General features: G+C 37.8%; 1 protein-coding gene across 3 annotated transcripts in view; it reads left to right on the forward strand.

Moving 5' to 3' along the window:
• The first annotated feature begins 544 nt into the window (after window positions 1-544).
• Window positions 545-22,665, forward strand: part of CNOT10 (CCR4-NOT transcription complex subunit 10) — a 33,004-nt gene continuing 10,883 nt past the window's right edge. The window contains exons 1-13 of one of the 3 annotated variants that reach the window (XM_054059312.1): window positions 545-759; window positions 5,072-5,163; window positions 7,770-7,931; window positions 8,447-8,597; window positions 9,473-9,618; window positions 10,513-10,599; window positions 11,308-11,391; window positions 12,368-12,485; window positions 14,262-14,411; window positions 15,589-15,791; window positions 18,189-18,310; window positions 18,969-19,145; window positions 21,756-21,836. In XM_054059312.1, coding sequence (XP_053915287.1) covers window positions 738-759; window positions 5,072-5,163; window positions 7,770-7,931; window positions 8,447-8,597; window positions 9,473-9,618; window positions 10,513-10,599; window positions 11,308-11,391; window positions 12,368-12,485; window positions 14,262-14,411; window positions 15,589-15,791; window positions 18,189-18,310; window positions 18,969-19,145; window positions 21,756-21,836 — 1,595 coding nt within the window. In that variant the 5' untranslated portion in view covers window positions 545-737. Of the gene's footprint in view, window positions 760-5,071; window positions 5,164-7,039; window positions 7,076-7,769; window positions 7,932-8,446; window positions 8,598-9,472; window positions 9,619-10,512; window positions 10,600-11,307; window positions 11,392-12,367; window positions 12,486-14,261; window positions 14,412-15,588; window positions 15,792-18,188; window positions 18,311-18,968; window positions 19,146-21,755; window positions 21,837-22,665 lie in introns of those variants that run through there. The other 2 variants (XM_054059314.1, XM_054059313.1) reach the window with 2 other exon arrangements.

Consider the following 22,665-nt stretch of genomic DNA (forward strand, 5'->3'; position numbering starts at 1 on the left):
GTTGGGGTTGTTCAGCCTGGAGAAGGGCCCAAGGAGACCTTAGAGAGACCTTCCAGTACCTGAAGGGGCTACAGGAAACCTGGGTAGGGACTGTTTACAAAGGCTTGTAGCAATACGATGAAGGACAATCGGTATAAACGGGAAAGGGGCATATTTCGACTAGATAAAAGGAAGAATTTCTTCACAATGACGGTGGTGAGGCACCGGCACAGGTTGCCCAGGGAAGTTGTGGATGCCCCATCCCTGGAGGTGTTCAAGGCCAGGTTGGATGGGGCCTTGGGCAGCCTAGTCTGGTGGGAGGTGTCCCTGCCCTTGGCAGGGGGGTTGGAACTCGCGGGCTTTAAGGTCCCTTCCAAAGCAAACCGTCCTACGACTCGGACTCCAGCACGAACCTCCCGTTGCCAAGACAACCCCTCGAGGCTCTGCCGGGTCCCCCTGTGCGCATGCGCACCACTTCCTGCTCCTCCCCCACCTCCCCGCGCGTCGCTGACGCCACGCGCGCGCTGCCCCGAGCAACGGCCGGAAGTCGCGAGGCCGCCGGGAACCCGGAAGCGGCGGGCGAATAGGAACGAGCTGCACCGCAAAAAAGTAGTTCCGGGGCTAGAGTAGGGGGGGGCGACGACGACAGCGGTCCCGGTTGGCTATTCTGCTGCTGCTGCCGCCGCCCCTGCCACTAGCTGCTCGACGCCAGATAGGAGGTTAAAACCTCGGCCCTGACGACCGTCCTGCGTGGGGAGATGGCGGCGGACAAGGCTGCGGGTGAGTTGCGAGGGGACCGCCGCAGTGACCGCCGCGGGTTCGGGCCGCCTGGTGCGGAGGGATACGCTGCTGGGGGGGTGGGCATTGAGCGCCGTGCGACCCGGGCGGAGAAGAAACGGCAGCGCGCGCGCGTCGCACTCTGCGCTGTTTCCTTCCGCCGAAAAGTAGCGCCCCGTGCGAGGAGCGGTGGGGCCGCGTCCCGGGTGTCACCGGCTGGGGGCGGGGCTCTCCGTGCCTTGCCGAGGGGGCTGAGCTGTGGTAGCCGCCTAGCCGTTCAGGATTCGGTGGGGAGGGCGTTATGGACAACGCTGACGGGGTTGGGGGTCGCCCCGAGTTTAATAAGCGCTGCAGAAGTTGTACTTCTCGGTTGAGTTGTTAAACTGAGGCGTTCGGGAGGTTCGGACGCTTCGTGTTAGTGGTGAGACTCCAGAGCTCAGTCGGGTGTCGTCGGAGTTGCCACTTTGGTTTCAGGGGGTGAATGGGTCTTCCCTAAACTCGGGCCTGAAAAGACACCACGGAGAGAAGTCACCGAGATTAAAAAAATAAATCGTCTAGTAAATAGAAGACAGGCTGAGAGAGCTGGGGTTGTTCAGCCTGGAGAAGAGAAGGCTGTTGGGAGATCTTATAGCGACCTTCCAGTACCTCAGGGGTTACAGAGAAGATGGTCAGGGAGTTTTTACAAGGGCTTACAGCGATAGGATGAGCTTTAAATTGGAGGGGGGAAGATTTAGATCAGGCATTAGGAAGAATTTCTTCACAATGAGGGTGATGAGGCACTGGCACATGTTGCCCAGGGAAGTTGTGGATGCCCCATCCCTGGAGGTGTTCAAGGTCAGGTTGGATGTGGCTTTGGACAGCCTGACCTGGTGGGAGGTGTCCCTTCCCATGGCAAGAGGTTGGAACTGGATGGGCTTTTAAGTTCCCATTCAATGCAAACCATTCAATGATTCTACAGAACACACAAATCACGTAACACACAAAACAAATTGCGAAGCACGGTTGCTGTGTAATTTATTCACGTTGATAAGCGACTGCTCGAACATCGCCCATAAGAAATCTCCTTGTGCAAGATGTGCTCTTTATGGGAAACGTCCTTTTCCTGGATGTCAGTTCAGCGAGGAAAGCCAATGGGATCTACTAGTGTTTTTCATTTTTTTCATCTGGTTTTATGTGGTGGCAGCATTATTTAAATCACCTCAAGCATTTTTTCTCTGGATGTTAAATATGAAACTCCCCAGTATCTGAAAACAATCGTGGGAATAATTAGTCTACCGAGTGATGTGTATTAAATTATCTTGTGTTTATTTGTAAGCACTATAAGCATCTTGAAATTACAAGAAGAAACTGACGTGATTTTTTTCTGTATGGCTTTTGTTGTTGTTCCTGAATGTGTTGAAGAAACTTTTCAGTTGTACTTGATTAAAAGAAAAGTGTATGCCCAAATGGATCAAAGATGTGAGCTGTGGCAAAGTATTATGCATACTTTACTCGTTTGTAGCAGTGAGTTACAAATAACTTTCTGCTGACAAGAGTTTGCTTTTTATTGTAAAGCATTGAAGAAGTCCATTATGTTTATACTAGTAGTGCAGTGCTTCATAGAAAAATGTAGTCTTAGTGCCACAAACTGTCATCATCTTATAAAGGCTGAACACTCTGGCTGGTCTTCATACCCTTCAAAATGCTTCTAGAGCAAGAATCATGTGATAGGTTCCTCCCCTTCCAAGGAAGAGATTATCCCCCTGCCTGTAGAGTTTAGAAATTAACCCATAATTCCAGAGATGCTCTGGTATTCAACAGCGCAGTTCATGCAAAATATAATTTACAGGGCCTGGGAAAAGGACATCTTAAGAACAACAGTCCTTGGAGATATGGAGAACAGGTACAGGAAGGATAATGACTGCGGTCACTCTCCAGGTGTCTTAGGGTATGTGTATGGGGAAGATATGGCTTCTTGTAGCAGAAAGCCAATGAGGAGAGCAATCTCCCTTTTCGGTGACAGTCTTATGCTTTTCCTTTTCTCCTCTTGTAGAGTTAGTTTTCCCAAAGTTCTGCTGTACTAGGGTTACTTTCACTAGCATATTCTGAAAGGCGTGCTAACCAAGTACAGCAGGTGACATTACTGTTATCATGAAAGTTTGAGGAGAAAATGAGTTTTCTTATTCACTGCTGTTCTAGAGATGCTTGGAGGGCGATGGCTTTCTTTTCAGCTGCGCAACCGCGAGATTTAGAGCAGGAACCAGATCTATCCTATATTTAGCTTGAAGGAGAGGTGCTTCTTGTTCCTTTCCTCTTTTGCTGCAGAAAACCTTGGTTCATCAAAAATTTTCTGAGTTTTCTGCAGTTTAATTTTCTCTCTTGCCTTTCCATTTCAAAGTAAAGGCAGTGCAAGTGGTGTTGATCAGTGCCTTAAGCACAGCCATATTTTGTAGCATGCAGTTTTGTAGCCGGTGGAGGACCCCATCCCTTCCCAGTACTGAAAGGGACCAATCATTAATTTTGTCTAAAATACAGTGGGTTACTTTGTAACTGGAAGGTGTAAGATTGTTGAGACTTCAAAATCTCAACTTCCTTGGCATCTGGATGCAGTATGAAAGTCACAACCAAGTATTTACAGTTCTTGCTCAAATGTGTTATTGCACAGGGCAATAGAAGGGATCTCGCTGTCTTCCCAGCAAGAAGCACAAACTATGAATAGATTACTAAGTCCACCTTATTCCTGCTGTGGATGTTAACTGATGAATCTTCCCAGGTTTGGTTGCCCTGCAATATTGCTGTTTGTCTTATATTTGTTAATTTTGATAGTCAGCAGCAGGTGATCTTGATGTATTTGTGATAATGGGGAGTAGATTTTGCAGTGGAGCTCACAGATAAGTGTTTTCAGTTGTTCGAAGTGAAAATAAAATTAGCAGAGTTTGCATTACATCTCTGAATTCTAGAGAAAAGGAGGAAGACATTGAATTTATAAAGCCTGCCTAGCCTATTAAGATGTCAAAATGTAGGTCAGAGCAAAGCTTCCACTGGGAAAGTCAAGAAATAATTTTCTGCAAAAGTAGAAACCATTGCTGGCTTATAAAGTCTCAAAAGTTTCAAAAGCATTACGTGATTTTTATATGCTCTAGCACATGAGTTAATTCCTCTGGAAATAAGCTGTCTGGTGTGGTGGTTGTGTGGTGTTTTGGGTTGGTGGTTTGTGTGGTTTTTTTCTGTTGAGTTGTGTTCTGTACAAGGAATGGTTTGGTGGGATTTCTTTCAGCTTCCTTGGCATGGAATGTGTCTGCTGTTTTTCATGCAACTTCGCTGAATTGGTAGTTACATAATGATAAAAGAGTACAGTGTACTCTTTTTGAAAAACATGCTCAATAGTGACTGAAAGGTAAAACATAAGGGATTCTACGTAAAAGAAACTGAAGCTGGCTGAAACTTTATTATATTGCTATATAGAAGCTCAAAGGGGGCAATATCATAATTGCTACATGCTGTTCTTATCTTAATCTGGAAAAGGATATAGTAGAGATGGAGAAGATTCTGGGGAAAAAACACGTGAGGAAGATGCAGAATAAACTGTGCCTGTTCACCTTGGAAGAGAGTTGATTCAAAGAAAGATCTGTAAGATCAGAAATAAGGCTGAAAAAGTGAATAGGCAGCATTTACTTGTGTCTTGCAGTATAATCACTAGATAGCATTTGATGGAGTGTGTTGGAGAGCATAGAATTATAGAGAGTTTTTAAATAACATATTATGTCTGACAGTGATTATTAACCATTTTATATAAATAGTTTGATTGCAGCCTCCTAGGATTTAGGGATGTTTATCCTTCCAAAGCAGGGAGCTGAGTGGGGTGTTTGCTGTTTTCTGTTGTTTGCTAAAGCATCCCTTGTTTGTTGTTTAGGAAGCAGCATACTGGATGTATGGTTGTTTCATCTAACCCAACCCAGTGTGTTATTTATTTTGTGATACGTGGCCTTCACTGCTCATTTTTTTGTGCAAGGAGAGACAAGACTAGCATATGGTTGCAGCTTTAAAGAGAAATCTAAAATGTGTGCATTGTGAGTTAATTTGCAGGACTTTGGTTATTAATTGAGCACAGTAATTTAGCAGAGGTTATTACATTTACATTTTCTGGAGAGCGGTTCACTAGGAATATAGGATAACTTGAGATATTCTAGTGTAGCAGGGAGACAGTGCTGCAGTTATCTGGGAAATTACCTGTTCAGGCAGGAGGATCTGGAGAACTGGAAGAAACAAACTTTTTAAGCCGAATAGCTGTCATCACATTTGTAAACTTTCTTACAACTTTCTGTCCACTTTACAGATCAAAATTCTGAGAAACATGAAGGAGCAGGTACTTCTGGGATTACTGATCAGGAAAAGGAATTGTCAAGCAATGCATTACAAGCTTTTCTGGTAAGACAAAGCCGAACTGAGCCTTCTAATTTACTACATAACTGCTAAATGGGCTTATATCATTATTTTCCCTGTTTGCTTCGCACAGCTGCAAATGTGTTAACAGGTTATTATATCAAAAGTAGCGCTAGTTGTGTTACAAAGCCAGCATGTGCACTTTCTGTCTGCTATGATGTATGAAGACTGAAGGGGATACTTCAGTGAGGTGGGCAGGAGTGTGTTTAATCTTGCTTCTCAAAATTTGATAGCCTTAAAATCTGCATAATGAATTAATTAGGAAAAGCAGACTGCTTCTGTATCAGCCTTGGAAATGCATGATTTCTCTGAAGAATTAATCTCTTCAAGCTAAAAATGTTGCTTTAGAAGGTTTAAAGGAATCGCATGTATTCAAGAAACAGCAACCGAACAACTCTTTCATATTCACATCTTGCTGTGTTCTTTCACAAAAAGCATTGTATGATGTTCTGTCTCTTTACATTAAAACATTCTTCAACAGAACACTTGCAGGCAACGTCTGTACCTCCACCTACACAATGCCTTACTTAATTCAGTTTTGGAATAGATTGGTTTAAATAGATCAGGGGAAGAAATTAAATACTGTCTTTTGAGGTTCCTGCTTGCATGTTTTGCTCTTTAATTTTGCCTGGAATGTTGTGCATGTAGTTGGTCCTTTAGCTGGCTACAGCTGATGTTCGCTGATGTTTTCTTGAGTGTGTTCTTGCTCAGTTAATCTTTTTCAATAACTTTTTGCTCATGTCATTTGATCCTGTGAACTGAAGGCACAGGAAAGGGTCATCTGTTTTCCACCTTGCCCACATAAAATACTTTTGAACTGTTGCTGACTTCATCTTTAGTTTTATACTGGTCAGTGTATCTTATTTATCTCATTATTTTTTTTCTTCCTTTAAGAATTCTCTAAGTTCATGGAATTGTGAGGTGGTGACAGTGTTGGAAAAAGGTGGATGTTCTCTACGCTAACAACAGATGTCAACAGAATTACTCTGATGCCTTGCTTGCCAATTTTCCTTGCTATTGAGTGGCTGTAAATAGCTTTGCAGACTGCCTTGCGTGCTGCTTCATCATATTGCATTTCCAATTTCAGTTGTGATAGAAGTAATATGAAATACTATATTATATTCTAGATCATGTCTAGTAGAGTACAGAACTGTTGGGTGAGGAAAAACATCACAAAATAAGCTGAGCATCTAAGAGTTAAAGGTTTTTAGTCCAGTTGTGGTTAGAAACTTTTTGTTGCTGTGATCTGAAATCTGCTCCTGTTGAAGGGAAGCTCAGAGTGTGAAACATGAAGAAAATCATTGGGAGATGAACTGTGTTAATTGAAGAGCATGTGTTTATGCAGGTGATCACTAAACAATCCATGTTGTTGATACTTAAGAGTTGTGAAAATACAATGTGTCAATGTTCTGCTACATTTCTGTGTATATTGAGTGTGCTTCCACAGGAGGCTGAAGAGTTGCTGAGGACTGGGCTTGCTCTATTGCGAGTAGCTGCAGAATGGCAACTTTAAAGGGAAGAGCAGAAGGACCACAGGACCTTTCTCTGTTGTAATTCTTCCCCGAATAGAGAAAGTTAGGCAGGAGCCTAGGAGAAGCTCCATGGAGCAGCACATTAAAAGGAGGAGGAAGTGGAAAGTGGTTGTGGTATCCAAGAGCATAGCTCTTGATTGTGAAGCATCCACAAAGATGGAAATGAACCAGACTGAATAGGTTGGAAGCAGCCCTGATACAGAAGGGGTGAAGGTGATTATTTTTGTACCAAAATTGTACAGTAAAGAGTGAAGGATCATTTAGGCTTAACATAGCTGAAAGACTCTGGAGTTCTTTCATTCCTCAATGCTGCTAAATTCTTCCTGCAGAAACACAGAGAAGATTAAAAATGAAAACAGAAAGAGGTGAGCCATTCTGAAGTCCTTGCCTGTTCCTAAGGTCAAAGAAAAGACTTTCTTTATTAAATCACACCCTGGAGGAGCATCATGCTTTGGTCCTAGTTTCTGTTTAGGTGTGCCTACTCTACTGAATACTTCATTCAACACCTAAAACTTGTAAAAATATTGTTTAAACTTGTACTGAGAAAGTGATACTCTCTTTTTCCAGCCTGTCTTAAGCTGACTTTTACAGACTAAACTGTAACTTGCATTCTCTCCAGATGAAGTGAAGAATGAACATAAAATGATGGACTAGAACTTATGTAAGCAACTATAGTCAGTGTACATGTGATAGGGAAAGATTATGAAAACTGAGGAAATAAAGAATCTTGAAACTCAAAATAATATGAAGGGAAATCAGAATAATGCTTTACATTGAAACATCTGTTTTATGGTAATTGACTATTCCATTTGTCCTGCCTCTTCAGAATTCTTTTTGAAGTTTGGATATGACCTCAACTTATAGATTTACTTCTTATACTTAATTCTTTATGCAAGTTAATATGTATGTGTGTAGAAGTTTAGTTGGCTTCACTTGGCCTTAATAGAGGAAATACTATGCTCTCTAAACTTAGAAGCTACTTTCATTAAAACTTAGTCTCTGGCTAGTTTAAACTTTGTAACATCTAATGGATGTTTCTGGTATACTTGCAATTTCCAGGCTGGAAACTATGATGCTTGTTTACAACACCTCAATACTCTTCAAGACATAAACAAAGATGACTACAAAATTACTTTGAATACTGCTGTTGCAGAGTTCTGTAAGAGTAACCAGACTACAACAGACAATTTGAGACAAACCCTCAACCAGCTGAAGAACCAGGTAATGCAAACAAACTGATGTAGTACTTGATTTTGAGTACTATTAATGGTGGGGAGATCTTCCAGTGAAATAGGAATAAAACTTTTGCCACTTGTCCCCTACATTTAATAAAGGAATAAAAAGGTAACATTGCTTTTAAACCTCTCAGTCTGTTTAATAATTTAGGACGCTGTTTTTATATTATTTGTTATTGTTGAAATTGATCTGAAACTGAAACATTTCAGGGATTATAGAAGGACCTGCTATATTCTTTGAATAGAAAGGTCCTTAATCTGAAATACTTTGTGAAATAAAAAGTAGTGAAAATGTTACTTTACTACTCGGTTGATGGCTTTCTGTTTCATTGCCATTTTTTTTCTGCATTTACGTTGAACAACAAAGTTTGTTAGCTTATAATTTACTAACCTCACTTTAGACAGATTAATACCTTCGGATTATTTTCTTTTAAGTATTTGACACTTTACCATATTATAGGTGTTGAAAGCTTAATGAAACGAGGGGAGGTTTTTTTTCAGGTTCACTCTGCTGTTGAAGAAATGGATGGTTTAGATGATGTTGAAAATAGTATGCTGTACTACAATCAAGCTGTTATTTTGTATCATCTGCGTCAGTACACTGAAGCTATATCAGTTGGGGAGAAGCTGTACCAGTTTATAGAGCCTTTTGGTATGTAGAAAGAAGAGTTTTGTTCTTGCAATAACTATGGAAGGATCACTTGTTCTTTCTAGCTATCAGACGTGTGATTTGTAAATTGCCTAATATGATTCTGAAAATACAGATAGGCTGTGGAGTGAAGAATGTTTTGCTTTTATCAAGGAAAACGATTGAATTGGGGGGGACGTACCTCAGAGATGTTTAACAGACAAATATTTAAAAAAATTAAATGGATTTTTGACAACTTTAAGAGATATTTATGTAAATAATGTGTATAAGCTAATTAAAATATTTAAAATCTAGTATTTTGAGTCATCATACAACTTCGTGGATGGGTGTATATGTCAGGACATTCATGCTTTTAAATACCTGCATATTCTATGTGCTTATATCTGAATATAAAGTCCCCAGCTTCTATGAGCTATGGCACCCTCTACAGTGGAATTGCCATACTTGTATGAAATAACTTCATAATCCTCATTGAATTTTAGAGGTGGCAAGGCTGAACAATATATATGTGTATCTCGATAAATTAAGTAAATGCTCCTGTGTTTCACCTCCAAATTTCCTCCAAATTCACCTCCAAATTTCACCACCATCTAAGCAGATGTTTATCTGCTTATCTGCTTAGACCATTTCTCAAAATCTACAAACACGAATATAGGTCTTTAGTCTGTGCTTTTGTGCTGATGCTCTTTGAATTGCCTTTTTTTTCAGTATATGTACTTACCTACATTGTGTAGATGTTTGCATTTTTTTCTTATGTAATATATTGATTTTTCTCAGTGTGGCATAGATGCACTTGGTAGTATTTTTTTTCTTCAGTCATATTTGAAAGGATTGGTATTAGAGCTGTAAAATAATTTTTACTACTTCACTTTATACAGAAGAGAAGTTTGCCCAGGCTGTATGCTTCTTGCTTGTAGACTTATACCTGCTGACTTACCAAGCTGAGAAAGCCTTGCATCTGCTTGCTGTTCTGGAAAAGATGATTTCACAGGGCAACAATAACAGCAAGAATGGGAAAAATGATGTAAGTTTAACATCTCATTAATGCCACCAAATCTTTATCAGAAGTATGGTTTAATTCAGTCCAGAATTGCTCTTTTAAAATATTTTTTAATTATGAAACTATGTTAGATGACCTGTAACTTCAGACAACAACTTATGCAGGTTGTAACTGAGTTTATTCAGTAACTGTTTATATCCTCTTTCACCCTTTTCTTTTACTCGCAGAGTAAAAGAAATGTGTTTCTTAGGTCAGAGATATGCATTGGAAAGACAATTGTCTTCAGGGTCAAAAATACAGTTTTATTGTTTTTCTTGGTTTATGACCATATAAGACTATAAGTTTGAAAAGGAAATCGATGTCAGAGGGGAATTGCAATTACGTACCACAGCATGGGTTATCAAGCATCTTTTTCGCATGGTATCTTAAAGTATGTCTCATACTTGGAAATGAAATCTTTTGTATGTGTCTCGTGGAAAAAATCAGCAAAATAAGTAGTGGCTTGACAGTGAAAAGAGGACACTTCAGTCTTTTCTTGTTGCTGGAATGTCATACTTGAGATGAAACATTTTATCTTTAAGTATATATTAATTCTACTGGAGAAAATATTAGAGAGAGAGACTCTAGAATGTGCGTATCACCTTTCTGGGTAAGAGAATTCTTAAAATAACTCAACCACAGAGTGGCATAGCATAACGCTAATGTTAATATAGAATTCTGCGGTTTGTTGGCTGCTGTGGTTGTTCTTGGATTTTGATTGTTAAGCTCAAGTCACAGTATTTAGTGAGATATGTATTTTTTGACTATTAAATACTGATTTTTCTTCTTCGTGTAAGATTGATAGAAATAGCTTTATGAAAGAGTCTGTAAACTGAATTTAAAAGATGACTAATAGTAACACTTCTTTTTGTTTGACAGTCGGGTAATAATACAAATAAAGATTCTTCAAATCAAAAAGCTGAAAGCGGGGCTTTAATAGAAGTTGCTAAATCAAAGATACATCAGGTAAGTGTCTATGTATTATTTATACAAGAACATCAGTTCAAGGTTTTCTTAAAATCGAGTGTCATCTACTTCCAATCTAGTTCAGCATGAATTGTGATGCTATATTCTTGAATTCCACATTGTAAAACGAATGAATCAATTTAACTTTCTTTTCTGTAAGATCCATGTACAGGAAAAACTGACCTAACACTAAAAAAAACCAAACCCAATTTCAATCCCTGAAGCTTATCATGTTGGTTTGGTTTTTTTTTTTTTAACTGCAGTGAGCTACACTGACTCTGTATTTTCAAACCTACAACAGTGTAAATCAGCTGAGGTTTTATTTTATGGTACTGTTATGTGAAAAACCATGTGAAATAACAAAATGCTTCTCTATCAGCTTTCACTTACTGATGTTTTCAGTTAGTGGGTAAATGTCTAGGATTAAGAGGTTTATATTATTTAGTTTGTTATTGTAAGTGCTAGTATCTGTGTTTAAACATAGAGAATCTGTTGACTGTTGAACAAAACGTGCATCTGCTTACTGTAGATACGAAACCTATGAACTTATGGTTGAAAGTCTGAATAGAATTTATTTTTTAGGAAAGCTTTTTACTGCCTATTTTAAGGTGTATATGAAAGATTCTGTAATAAATCTCTAGATATGGTTGATCTTGCAAACTTGCACAAGTTATTGTTTCTACTTTTAAAAATCTAATTTTTTAACAGTATAAGGTGAGAGCCTATATCCAGATGAAGTCACTAAAGGCCTGCAAAAGGGAGATCAAGTCTGTTATGAATACAGCTGGGAATGTAAGTCTTCTTAAGGCTGTTGTTTTTTTCTGATCTAGATCTGTTGTCTGTCTTAAAACTGAATTGGCTAACTTTCTTTACAAAGAAAGATCTTATTGAGTATGGATGTCTGAAATAATGGTTGTCAGTGGGGTTTGTAATCTCTTTTCTGCAAATATAATTATGGCAGAATTTTCTTATTTGTGCTGGTTTCAGGTGCTCAGAATAAATGCACTTGATTGTTAATGATACCAAAATGACAGTGAAATGCTATATAATAAACAAGTTCAGATTGCTTTATAACATAAGCAGTGCAAAGCAAGTTTTAATTCACTATAAATGTTGCAGATGTCCAAACTTCACCGGTTCATAAGATTAATTCTGGGATATTCAGGTTTGGTTGGGTTTTTTTTGGAGGCTTACCTCTTGCTAGAAAGCAGTTTCTTTTTTCACGTAGAAGTTCTCAACTCAGTATTATGTCCACCATCCTACATAAATTCTACATTAACTGAGGAGCAGGGAATAGGAGGAGAGTGCTTCCCTTTTTGTTGCCAATCTCAACAGCTGCTAGTTCAACAGAAAACCTTCTGGATTATGAAGTCTCTCTTGGCAGACAAGGAAGATCACAGCCCAGGAGGAAGTCTATTGAACTCTGCTAGAAGGGAAGCATGGAGAGGAGTGTACTAGACGATAGGTTGGAGAAAGATCCTCTTAAACAAAAAGGAGATCCTCTGTGTTTAGCCAATGCCATGACAGAGTTCTCTCGAATAATGTTGTGTGTTAGAGCAGCAACAAAGAGTGTGCATAGTTTTGTAGTTTGGAGGAAGTGAGTGTAGATTGTGCTCAATGAGGAGGAAATGCTACTCGGTGAAAGTATTAATGCCTAAGCCCATGTATTTTTAAAATGGAGGCAGAGCCAATGTATTTGTGGAGTGTTTTAATGCTAGCAGTAGAAATTATAAAATGAGATAATTAATTATTGGTTTCTCCTTCACAGTCAGCTCCTTCTCTCTTTCTTAAAAGCAATTTTGAATATTTGAGGGGCAATTATCGTAAGGCGGTGAAACTTCTAAACAGTGCAAACATTGCTGAACATCCAGGCTTCATGAAAACAGGTAAAATAGAAAACCTTCATCCTGCAAGTACATAAATGCGTAGTATAATAGAACTACTTGTTAATATTAATTTTAAACATGTTAATGATTTTAAACATGTTACTTAAGGGAGTAGGCCCTGAGTGTCATGGGTTTATTCTCTGGATGTTTTTATCTTTCTTGCTGTGCTCCTTCATGTAACACTATTGTGTTTTTCATTGAACATTCTTGCAGACAGTGTGGTGGTTGTCTAAGAAAATGGATTTGTGAAGGTGTAAATGTAGCATTTACAAGGCTTATATGTGGACCTCTAAATCAAGACATGAAGGCAACATACTACATCTAAAATAAAATTTCAGATTGTACTGAGAGGAGGCAATAGCAGTTCCAGTGATTATTGTGGGGGAAATGCAAGTGTTTAATGAGCTGTTAAGGTTTTACTTTCGTTCTAAGTTACCTTTATATCTAGAAGGTGTGTATGTATAAATATATACAATATGTATATATACATACATACAGTCACTGTATATAGTATTGTTTAAATATATTTGAGATTTTAGTTGACTCTTTAAAATATCAGCTGAAAAATCCAGAGAGAAAGCTGTCTTGTGTCAGTAGAAAGCTAGGATTAGCACTGTAAAACTACTCAGTTTCTGTACCAATTTGTTCGGTGCTGGGTTTGTGATGGTACTCTTTCTTGTGATGCATGATCTTTTGTCTAGTAGGTATTGCTGGGTAGATTGCAGTTAGGTGATAGAAGTCACAAGTCCAGCTGGTGCTGGAAATCACAAAACTGAGTAAATTTTGTAAACTTTTTTATTTACACGTAAATGTTATGGAAAACACTAAAAATATTTGCCATAATGCTCAATCTGGCATATTTAGAATTTACTGTGACTTATCTTTTTGTAGTTTCTATGTTCTTTTTATGCCTTAATGCTTTCTGGAATCTTTTATTTTCATATAACATTTTTGCACAGTAGAATGTTCAATTAATAGTCTTAGGTTACAGTTAAAATAATATATAGTTAATTTGTTAATGATTTGTTTCTTGGCTTTTTGAATTTTTATTTTTTTTTTTTTATCAATGGTAAAAAGTTTCAATTACCAGGAGATAGGTCAAAAGTTTAATTTTTCTGTCCTTTATTATTTAGGAGCCTCTTACAGTGTTACCTGAATATGATGCATTTAGGAAGGAGAATACATTTTCTACTTGTATGGTTAGGTTTATTTATTTGTTTGTTTCTTAGGGAGGTAACAGAAGTAGAGAATTTCGTAGAATCAGAGACTGGTTTGGGTTGGAGGGACCTTAAAGCCCATCTAGTTCCAACCCCCCTGCCATGAGCAGGGACACTTTCCACTAGATCAGGTTGCTCAAAGCCCTGTCCAACCTGGCCTTAAATACCTCACGGGATGGAGCATTCTAGGCAAGTGCTTGTATGCTAAATGCTATGAAAACCTTCAGGTGAACTTCAACTTGCAGTCTGTCAATTTGCCTTTATACCTGTCTCTCTTAGAATGTGGTGCATAAGATCTAGAAATCCATGGCTGCTTATATATAGGTCATTTCAGGTCAACTGTCCAAGAGAACTGCAATGGTGTACAGAAATGTAGGTTATTAAAATGCTTGTGAGGCAAGGAGGTAATTGCATAATCCATGAACATCTCACTGAAGAACATGTTTAATGAACTACCATCATATTCTATATGCTGACCTGTTAGAGAGTGGTTGGGAGTATTTGATGGACTCAGTCACACATTTCAGTTTACAAAAACAGTCTCTTGCTGTTCTCTCAGGTGAATGCCTAAGGTGTATGTTCTGGAACAATCTTGGCTGCATCCACTTTGCAATGGGAAAGCACAATTTAGGAATCTTTTACTTTAAAAAAGCCTTGCAAGAAAATGATAATGCATGTGCACAGCTAGGAACGGGCAGCTCAGATCCAGGTAAGACTTTTAAGAGGTGAAAATAGATGGTGGAAGAGGGGTTGATGAATCAAGAAAATAGAGGATAGACGCTTTCAGTAATTATGAGCAAAATTCCTGTTCCATCTCTTCGCAGAGGACAGGATAAGGAGGGTGAGAATTTTTATTGTAACTTGATTTCAGAATATAGTTGCTGTTGACAGAAATAAATGATGGCAATGAAATATGTTCTTTTTTTTGCTGTTTTCTTTGATGTGCTGTTGGCCTGAGGCAATTGCTTCTCTCTTGCTTATAGTCTTTGACCATCATTCAGGGAGCTACCACAAAATAAAGTTTCTGTCACCTGTTATGCATCATTAGAGATGTTATGGTCCTGCTGATGGTAGGTAGAATCATCAGGACTTGAAGGATCAGCAGGGGTGGTCGGTTGGTTTTATTTCTGCTTGGAAGATGTAGAAAATGTGGAGTGCAATACCATTAAGTTAGCATTTGGAAGATGATGTATATCTCAAACTTTCTTACTGAACAATTCCCAGACTTGTATGGGAAACCTTCATCTGTTGTTTAGTTCTATGGTTGGTTTTATCCATGTGCTTCTGTTGTAAGTATACAAAAGGCAAGAAAATAAACATTCTAGTAAGTTCTCTTGCTTTGATTATTAATACTGAAGGGTTTTTTTCCCCTCTTCCAAGTAAATGATTTCATGATGAAGTGATAATTGTTTTATTTCTTGTTTTCTTTAAAATCGTTTCTTTAAGATCTTCGGGACCGTTAGGGTTATGCATTTTACCGGCTTCCCTGTTCCCCCCCTGGCCCTGTAGGGAGATGCAGTCTTCAAGAGTAGGTGTTTTATGCTTGTTAACAGCAAAGTGTTCTGGAATTATATGAGTAACAAAGTTGTGATTTCTCACAAATCTGGAATTCAGTATCGTTATATAATATTTAGCTCAAGTGACAAGGAACACACATGGTAAGCATTTAATGTGCTTCAACCTTTACTGAGAACACAATTAATTTGACTTTGGTATTGGCTTTGACATGGAAAGAATTTATTTACAGAGGGAGGATAGTGAATTTCTGTGATGAAAGGGGGGTTGGTAATTTTTGGGTGTTTCCCACAGCTTCCCTTCTCCTGCCAGAGTTATATTTTCTGCTCTCCTGAGCTGCACATCCAATATGATGTAATCCTTTTCTGCAGGTAAAAAATTTTCAGGGAGACCCATGTGTACACTACTGACTAACAAACGGTATGAGTTGCTCTACAACTGTGGTATTCAGCTCTTGCACATTGGGAGGCCCTTAGCTGCCTTTGAATGCCTGATTGAGGCAGTCCAGGTTTATCACTCAAACCCTCGTCTTTGGCTGAGAATAGCGGAATGCTGTATTGCTGCCAACAAAGGGGTGAGTAGATTTACAGATTCCTTATTTTGGTTGTAGTTATGAAATACATGTGATCACAGAAGAGAAGAAATAATACATGAACTTGAACTATGTACATTAAAGGCCTGATGTTGCAACACCATTATGTAAGTCTAGATTAATTATTCTTGTGTATATGCATATTTGTGGGTTTAATCTGAAGCTGCAACAGGTGGAAAAAAACCACCATAAAAACAGAGTTTTGAGACCCCGTGTTTAATTGACTTCTCTGAGATCAGAAGAATTTGAGTAGGCTACACAACGTATTGGCCTGAGATGAAATAAAATTACATAAGTGGCTATTTAGAGCTGCTTTTCTATGAAACTACAAATTTTTTGCTGGTGAGACTGATTGAGCATGATTTTGTGTTGGCAATTTACCCTCACACTGCTTTGGCGTTCCAACTCATAATGTGAATGGGTAATCCTGAAGTGGTTTGAAGAACAATAGGTTTCTCAGAGTCATCTGATGGTTTACCTTGCTTTGTCTTGAAATAGTTTTAGAAATAAACCTAAAAATATTATTATTAGGAAATAAGCTTGTATTATTCTCTAATGAGGCACCACTTTATACCAGGAAGCAATGTGTTCTTTCTGTAGTGAATACTCTCTACTTAAAATGTAGATAGTAACTTTAGAAGTTTGGCTGACTACTTATGGATATTTTGATGCCTCAGCTTTCCTCACTATAATTTCATATTGGTTGCAAAATCTTGGGGTTTATTTTTATATATGGGTATATATTTATAGATGGATAAACCCCATGGAAACCAATCTATGCTATACATTGAAAACAAACGGCAACAACAAAACAACCCTAAAAGTAATAATATCCTTTTTTTGTATGAACGGAAAAACCGACTTGCTCAAGATCTTTTCTCTGTACTAAGCTCTATACTTCCAAGAATTTCTGTTCCTGGATTTCAGAAATAACAAGGTGAGATTGGAGTCAGTGACCATTTATAGTATTCCAAGGAAGGAAAATTTTTGTAGCTGTTCTTAGAGGTTTGATACTCACTTTCAAGCTTGATGCACCGAAACAACTTTAAGTAGGATTCTGCTTAAAAGGATAGTATTTAGCTGTCTGGAAGAAGGAGAGAGACCCTCGTGGGACACTTCATTTATCACAGGTTAGCCAAAGCAGTAGATCATTTCAGGTTCCTGAAGCCTAGCTTGCTTCTTCCTACAGTTGTGATGTGTTATATGTGAGGGAACTTGAATTTAGGTCACAAAACCAGGTTGCTGTTACCTGAATTTGTAATCTTAAGAGAAAAAAATTAACTTTGGATGCTGGTAATACTAAAGACAAAGGAGAAGTGTCTTTGAATTATGAGATAGATTTGCAACGTGTCAAGTGAGGCCCTTTATAAAATCAATAATGTGTTTAATTTGGCCTTTTAACTCAATTTGCAATAATAGTCCCTTATGTCGAAGTATGGATTCATATTTATGCTCTGAACACCATACAGAAAAGTATCTTAATTTTCACCAGCTTTAGTATTTTAGTTTATAAAATGTAAGTGAAAGAAGATTCCCAGAACACTCCCTTTCTGCAGTTTAACAAACTTTTCTGAAATAAGTGCTTCATGTATAAATTCATGGTATGTATTGTGACCGTAAATGCCATTATGACATCAATATTCACAATAGATTCTGATAAATTTTCTAAAAAGTGATAGCTATTTAAAATCTAGGGTAACTTTTTCCTTAAAACTGTGGCTCTTCATCACTAACTTTACTTACCAAAAAGTTAAGATGCCTCATGGCAGAACAAACAAACAGCAGTAAATGAGGTGTAGACATAATTCTTGGGCTGACAGCTAGGGTGCTCTAAGTTCGTTTGACCTCCAGACTGTCTGCATACTCAAAAATCTGTTAAATGAGTTAATTTAATTCAACTTTGCATATGCTGTAGTTCAGTTTCATGCTCCCCCATGGAATGGTTTGAGCAGCTTTTTCAGAGAGCATTTTGAATGCTGGGTGAGCAGAGAGAGAAGATGGCAGGTGTTACAGTGCCAATTCTGAATGCTATTTAACTGATCATATGATTTCTTTTTAGATATCCTGGCAGCTCTTTTAATACTACGGGGTTCATTGTTCTTTTGCTTTCAAAACAGGCAAGAGCAAGAAACTAGGTCAGTAGGCTATCAGACAAGCTGTCAGAACTAATCTGTAGTTACACTGCATGCAGTAAAATCCCTCTGCAACAAAGACAATAGAAGGTGCCTGATACTTCATGGTACTTAAAATTTAAAACTGTCCCCATATAATCTATTAATTTTTACATTTTAGCAGAGTTCAAAGTCTTCTTCCAGCTTTCTCATGTTCTGTCAAGCTCTCATTCAAAAGCCTTTAATTCTTTTTATTTTTTCTTTTTAGACATCAGAACAAGAGACCAAAGGTCTTCCCAGCAAAAAGGGAATTGTGCAATCTATAGTAGGTCAAGGCTATCACCGTAAGATAGTCCTTGCATCTCAGTCCATACAGAATGTTGTTTATAAGTAAGTATCTTTTCCTTGGGCTCGTTTGTTTTATTGTAACTTTGTTAAGGTCATGTATCTGTTTACCAAGAGTTTTTAAAACTCACAGAATAAATGTTCATTTTGGAATTTTCAGTGTAATGATGAGAGAGGCATGCTAAAATAAAATACTTGCCGAGTCCCACTTAAACATCATTTGGATGCTTCCTCTATGATGGCCAGCAGAGGGCTTAACTGATTGTTCATTAAAGTTAAGATGTCCATTAAAACTTAAAATTGATTTATCTGAAATATTTCCTGTTATCTAAATCTGTCTTCTTTCTCTCACTTTGGAAAAGAAAAAAAAATCAAACCGTTTTCAGTAGTCCACTTTAGAAAAATGCGGGAAGATTCTAATTGTTCTGTCATAAAACTTAAGGAAGTGAAATAAAAATCAAGCAGAACTTCTTGTAATTATGTAATTGAATCTGCCCACTCTATTTGGGCATAGTGATGTAGTTTTCCTATGCAAGAAAAGCAAGATACAGAAGTCTTCATAAGTTAAATCTGTAGTATTAAAACATTATTTAACTTTTTAGGATATTTTTTCCTCTGCTTTCAGATTTTTCTGGAGCTTTGCTTTTATTTTTCTTATTTAGTAGGCTTGCTACTCACTGGCTAACTTCTGTGTCTCTTTAAGTGATGGGCAGTCCTCTGCTATACCTGTAGCCAGTATGGAATTTGCAGCGATTTGCTTAAGAAATGCTTTGCTGCTACTGCCAGAAGATCAGCAGGAGCCAAAGCAGGAAAATGGATCTAAAACTAGTAATCAGCTGGGAGGAAATGCAGAAAACAGTGAAAGCAGTGAAGCATGCAGGTAAACAGAATTGCATATAAGCCTTTCTTTTTGTCCAAAGGAACTCTGCTGTCAGTCTGTCTGCTACATATCCTATTTGGCCAGCATCAAAAATAAGATATTTGTAAATGCGCTTAGCAGTGTTGAAATATCCAAATAAATTGGTTAGCTTCTTGTTGTTTTTGTTGCCAGTATGTTAAGTTAAGAATAAAACACTGAGTTGATTCCTACCATTCCTAACAATCTTAATAAATTAGGCAGTGACATTCTTTTTTTCACTGACCACCCTATTTTCTGTGCTGCAAATGCTGTGTTTTCCCACACCCTCCCACAGTGATTATTGGTATTTCTCTAATTGTAAGTGAAGTCTCACATCTTACAGTGACTTAGTGTGTATGTGCATGTGCACCATGTACTTGATTCGATATAGAGATGTCTAGTGATTCAGTTGTAAACATTTCCCCATGATCAGGTTTGACATTCATCAGCCCTGCTATGCTTTGTTGTCTATTTTAGAGTAGAAATGGGAAAACTAGATTTAGAAGATAAGTAGGAAAACAGCATGGAGCTATTGCTTAATAAATAGCATTTTACAAAAAAGAGTTTAAGAAAAATCTTTTTTTTTAAAGCTTCCGAAAAAGTAACTTGTAGACAATGTATGCCAAATATGAAGTAGCAAGGATGTGGTTTAACTTTTTGCATTGATACTGTTGTGTTCCAAATTTCCTTTTGAAGAGTAGCTTTGACCATAGCCTGTGCCTTCATAAATGACCATTTTGAGAAGAATTAGAATAACTAATCTAAAAAAAGTAACTGTGTTGGACTTGCACTGTTTAGAGTAATGAAAAAAACATGATTTTTTTGTCAGAGCCAAGTACAGATAAATTTTAAGATCAGATCAATTTGTCAGGATTGACGGCACATAGTGTCTTGCATAGGCACAAGTTGCATTCCCATATATTCTGAGGTTCCCTGGGGTGTCCTAGGGCTGGGAGTCAGTGCCTGCAACTGCTACAACAATATTTGAAGGCTGTTCTCTGTCCTCTCCCTTTTTCCCCCAATGACAGACTTTCCTGTCAAGTGACCAAATTACTAAAAGTTTGGGAGTTTTTTGTGTTTTCTTTTTTGATACTGAGGTTGGAGGTTGTGAAATTACTTCCCCCGGCAAGCTGTATGCAGCCAATTGAGGTGAAGCCTCTCTGGTTTAAATGGGACTTCAATTTTAAGCTTATGGGGCCCACTGAGGGGCAGTGATGAAAACAAAATGGTGGCCCTTACTCCAACAAGACATCCTTTTTTGTTTTGTTGAGGGGGAGGAAGGATTGGTTTGTTTTTGTGGGAGTAATGAAAGGAAAACATGCCATGTATGGGAAGATCCTTTATTACCTTCTGCTTTCAAAACCAGATGCTTCTTCAGCTTAAAAAAAAAAAAAAAAAAATTGAAAAAAGACTCCCCTCATATCTCCCAGTGGTTGTTGCCAATTTCAAAATATCCAGCAACAAAGCAGAATTTGTGTGTCCTTGAATTCATGTGTCACATTCTGAAAGGTTCTCTAAGGATTTGTTCCTTCTGACAAGGGTCCCTCTGTAAGAGAACACTAAAACATATAAGGCATTTGAAGAAAACCACACTAATTGAACAGGATGGTTTTGAAGCAAATCCCGCTAATTGAGCAGGCTGATTCTGAGGCAGATTCTTCTCTTATTCACAAAGAACAGTGAATACTTTCAGTGGTTAAAAGTATTTTTTCAATCCGATTTTTGGCAAAGGCCAAAGTGTATATATTCCAACAGTACTGTGTACAGGTTTGCTTGGAGACTGTTGCTATCTCTTTGGAAGATATAAGTTGGAGTTATCTTACCTGTTTGTAAGAAACAGATATGAAACTACATCAATTAAAAACTTCTTGTTAAGTGAACAGATTCAATTTCACTTCTGGTTTTTTTTAATCTGTTTCTAAACCTTTGTGTCTCTCTGCCAAGGTGCTCTGTTTGCCTTCTCTTCAGTTCTTATTCTAGACGGAGGTTCTTTCAGCTTATTGGAGAGCAACGTTGCTTACTTTTTAAATAGAGGGAATACTCATTCCCTCAAAAAAGCTAATTGTAATTTTAAGAAAGCAGAACTTTATTTGAAAAGAAAAAAAAGATATTTTGGAAAAAATAATAAAAATAAAGGGCAGCTAGGAGTCTAAAGGAAGCTGTGGCTGTTTGTGTTAATCTTTCTAGAATATTTATATAGTTAGTATTTAAAATGCCTAGGGAGAGAACAAGTTTACTGCTTTTGTGCAGGCTAAAAGAAGATGTGTTGAAAATGCAGTGAGTTTTGTATCACTCCAGTTTTAAAGTTGTCCTACACTGAACCTGAAAAATAGCTCAGGGCTGTGGAGAATGGGTTGTTCAGTCTGTCAGTCAGATCCTTCCAGAAAATGTCCCCCTTCTCAAATAGAATAGTTAGGATATGAGCACGTGCCTCAATTTATGCATAGCTTCATTTCCCTGGTTTTTAGGCTATAGGTTTTTTTGCTGTCCTTTAAAATGGAGCGAATAAATATCAATGCTTAATACACTGAGTATTTTTTAATTAATTATTATCAGTCACTCATTATAATTAATGCACTGTTTTTATTCTAGCAATAAAAGTCATGAAGGGGATAAATTCATTGCAGCTCCACCTTCTTCACCTTTGAAGAAACAGGAATTAGAAAATTTAAGGCAAGTGTGTAATATAAAATATTCACCACTAAATAAGCCACCTCTTAAACTATACTGTGATTCTGGAGTAATTCCTGACTTTCTTTTTTTTTAAGGCACTAGCAATGTTGAATTGTAGCTGTTAATCTAAGAAAGACTTTTTTCAAATGCATGTGCTTCCTTTTTTTTGGGCTTTGAGTCCGAACAAATAGAAACCATCCAGAATTTCAATTCAGAAGGTAGATCAGTCTGTTTGATCCCGTGATTGTAGGTTTGGAATTATATATTGGACAAAACTAAAAAAAAAAAAAAAAAATCAAGTCCCATAAATAACAAAGCTAAAAACTTGACAGTGCCTGTTGTGGTTGATGGAAGGGGTGGAAATTGCTGTGGTATCTTTTCGCTTTAAGGCCTCGATAGAGGCTATTTGGGAATTCAGCTCCCAGAGCACTATATACTTGTTGGGTGGAAAAAAAAAGAAAAGTGGTAAAAGAAGCTATGCCCTTTCAAATGAGACCAATGCTACTTTCAGCAAGAGTAAATCCACAATTTGCATAAAATAGAAAGAAAAATTGTCTCTCTCCAGGCATTTCACTTCCTCACCATGGAGCAACATAGGTGAAATTTGACTGGAGACTTTTTCATGTTCTCAAAAATCCGTAAACTTCTTGTTCAGCAGTCTGAGTGTTCTCCAAACAGAGTAACTTCCGTACATCTAAATAAGTATCGTGTTATCTGGAACCTCTTTACTTTTCTCCAACGAGATTATCATCTGCTGGCAACATTAATTATTACAGTTGGCTGCCAGCCTGTTGAAAATATCTCTTAATATTAAGCTCGCACCTGTTTA

This window comes from Cuculus canorus, chromosome 2 (assembly GCF_017976375.1).
Source record: "Cuculus canorus isolate bCucCan1 chromosome 2, bCucCan1.pri, whole genome shotgun sequence".
Taxonomy (NCBI): Eukaryota; Metazoa; Chordata; class Aves; order Cuculiformes; family Cuculidae; genus Cuculus; species Cuculus canorus.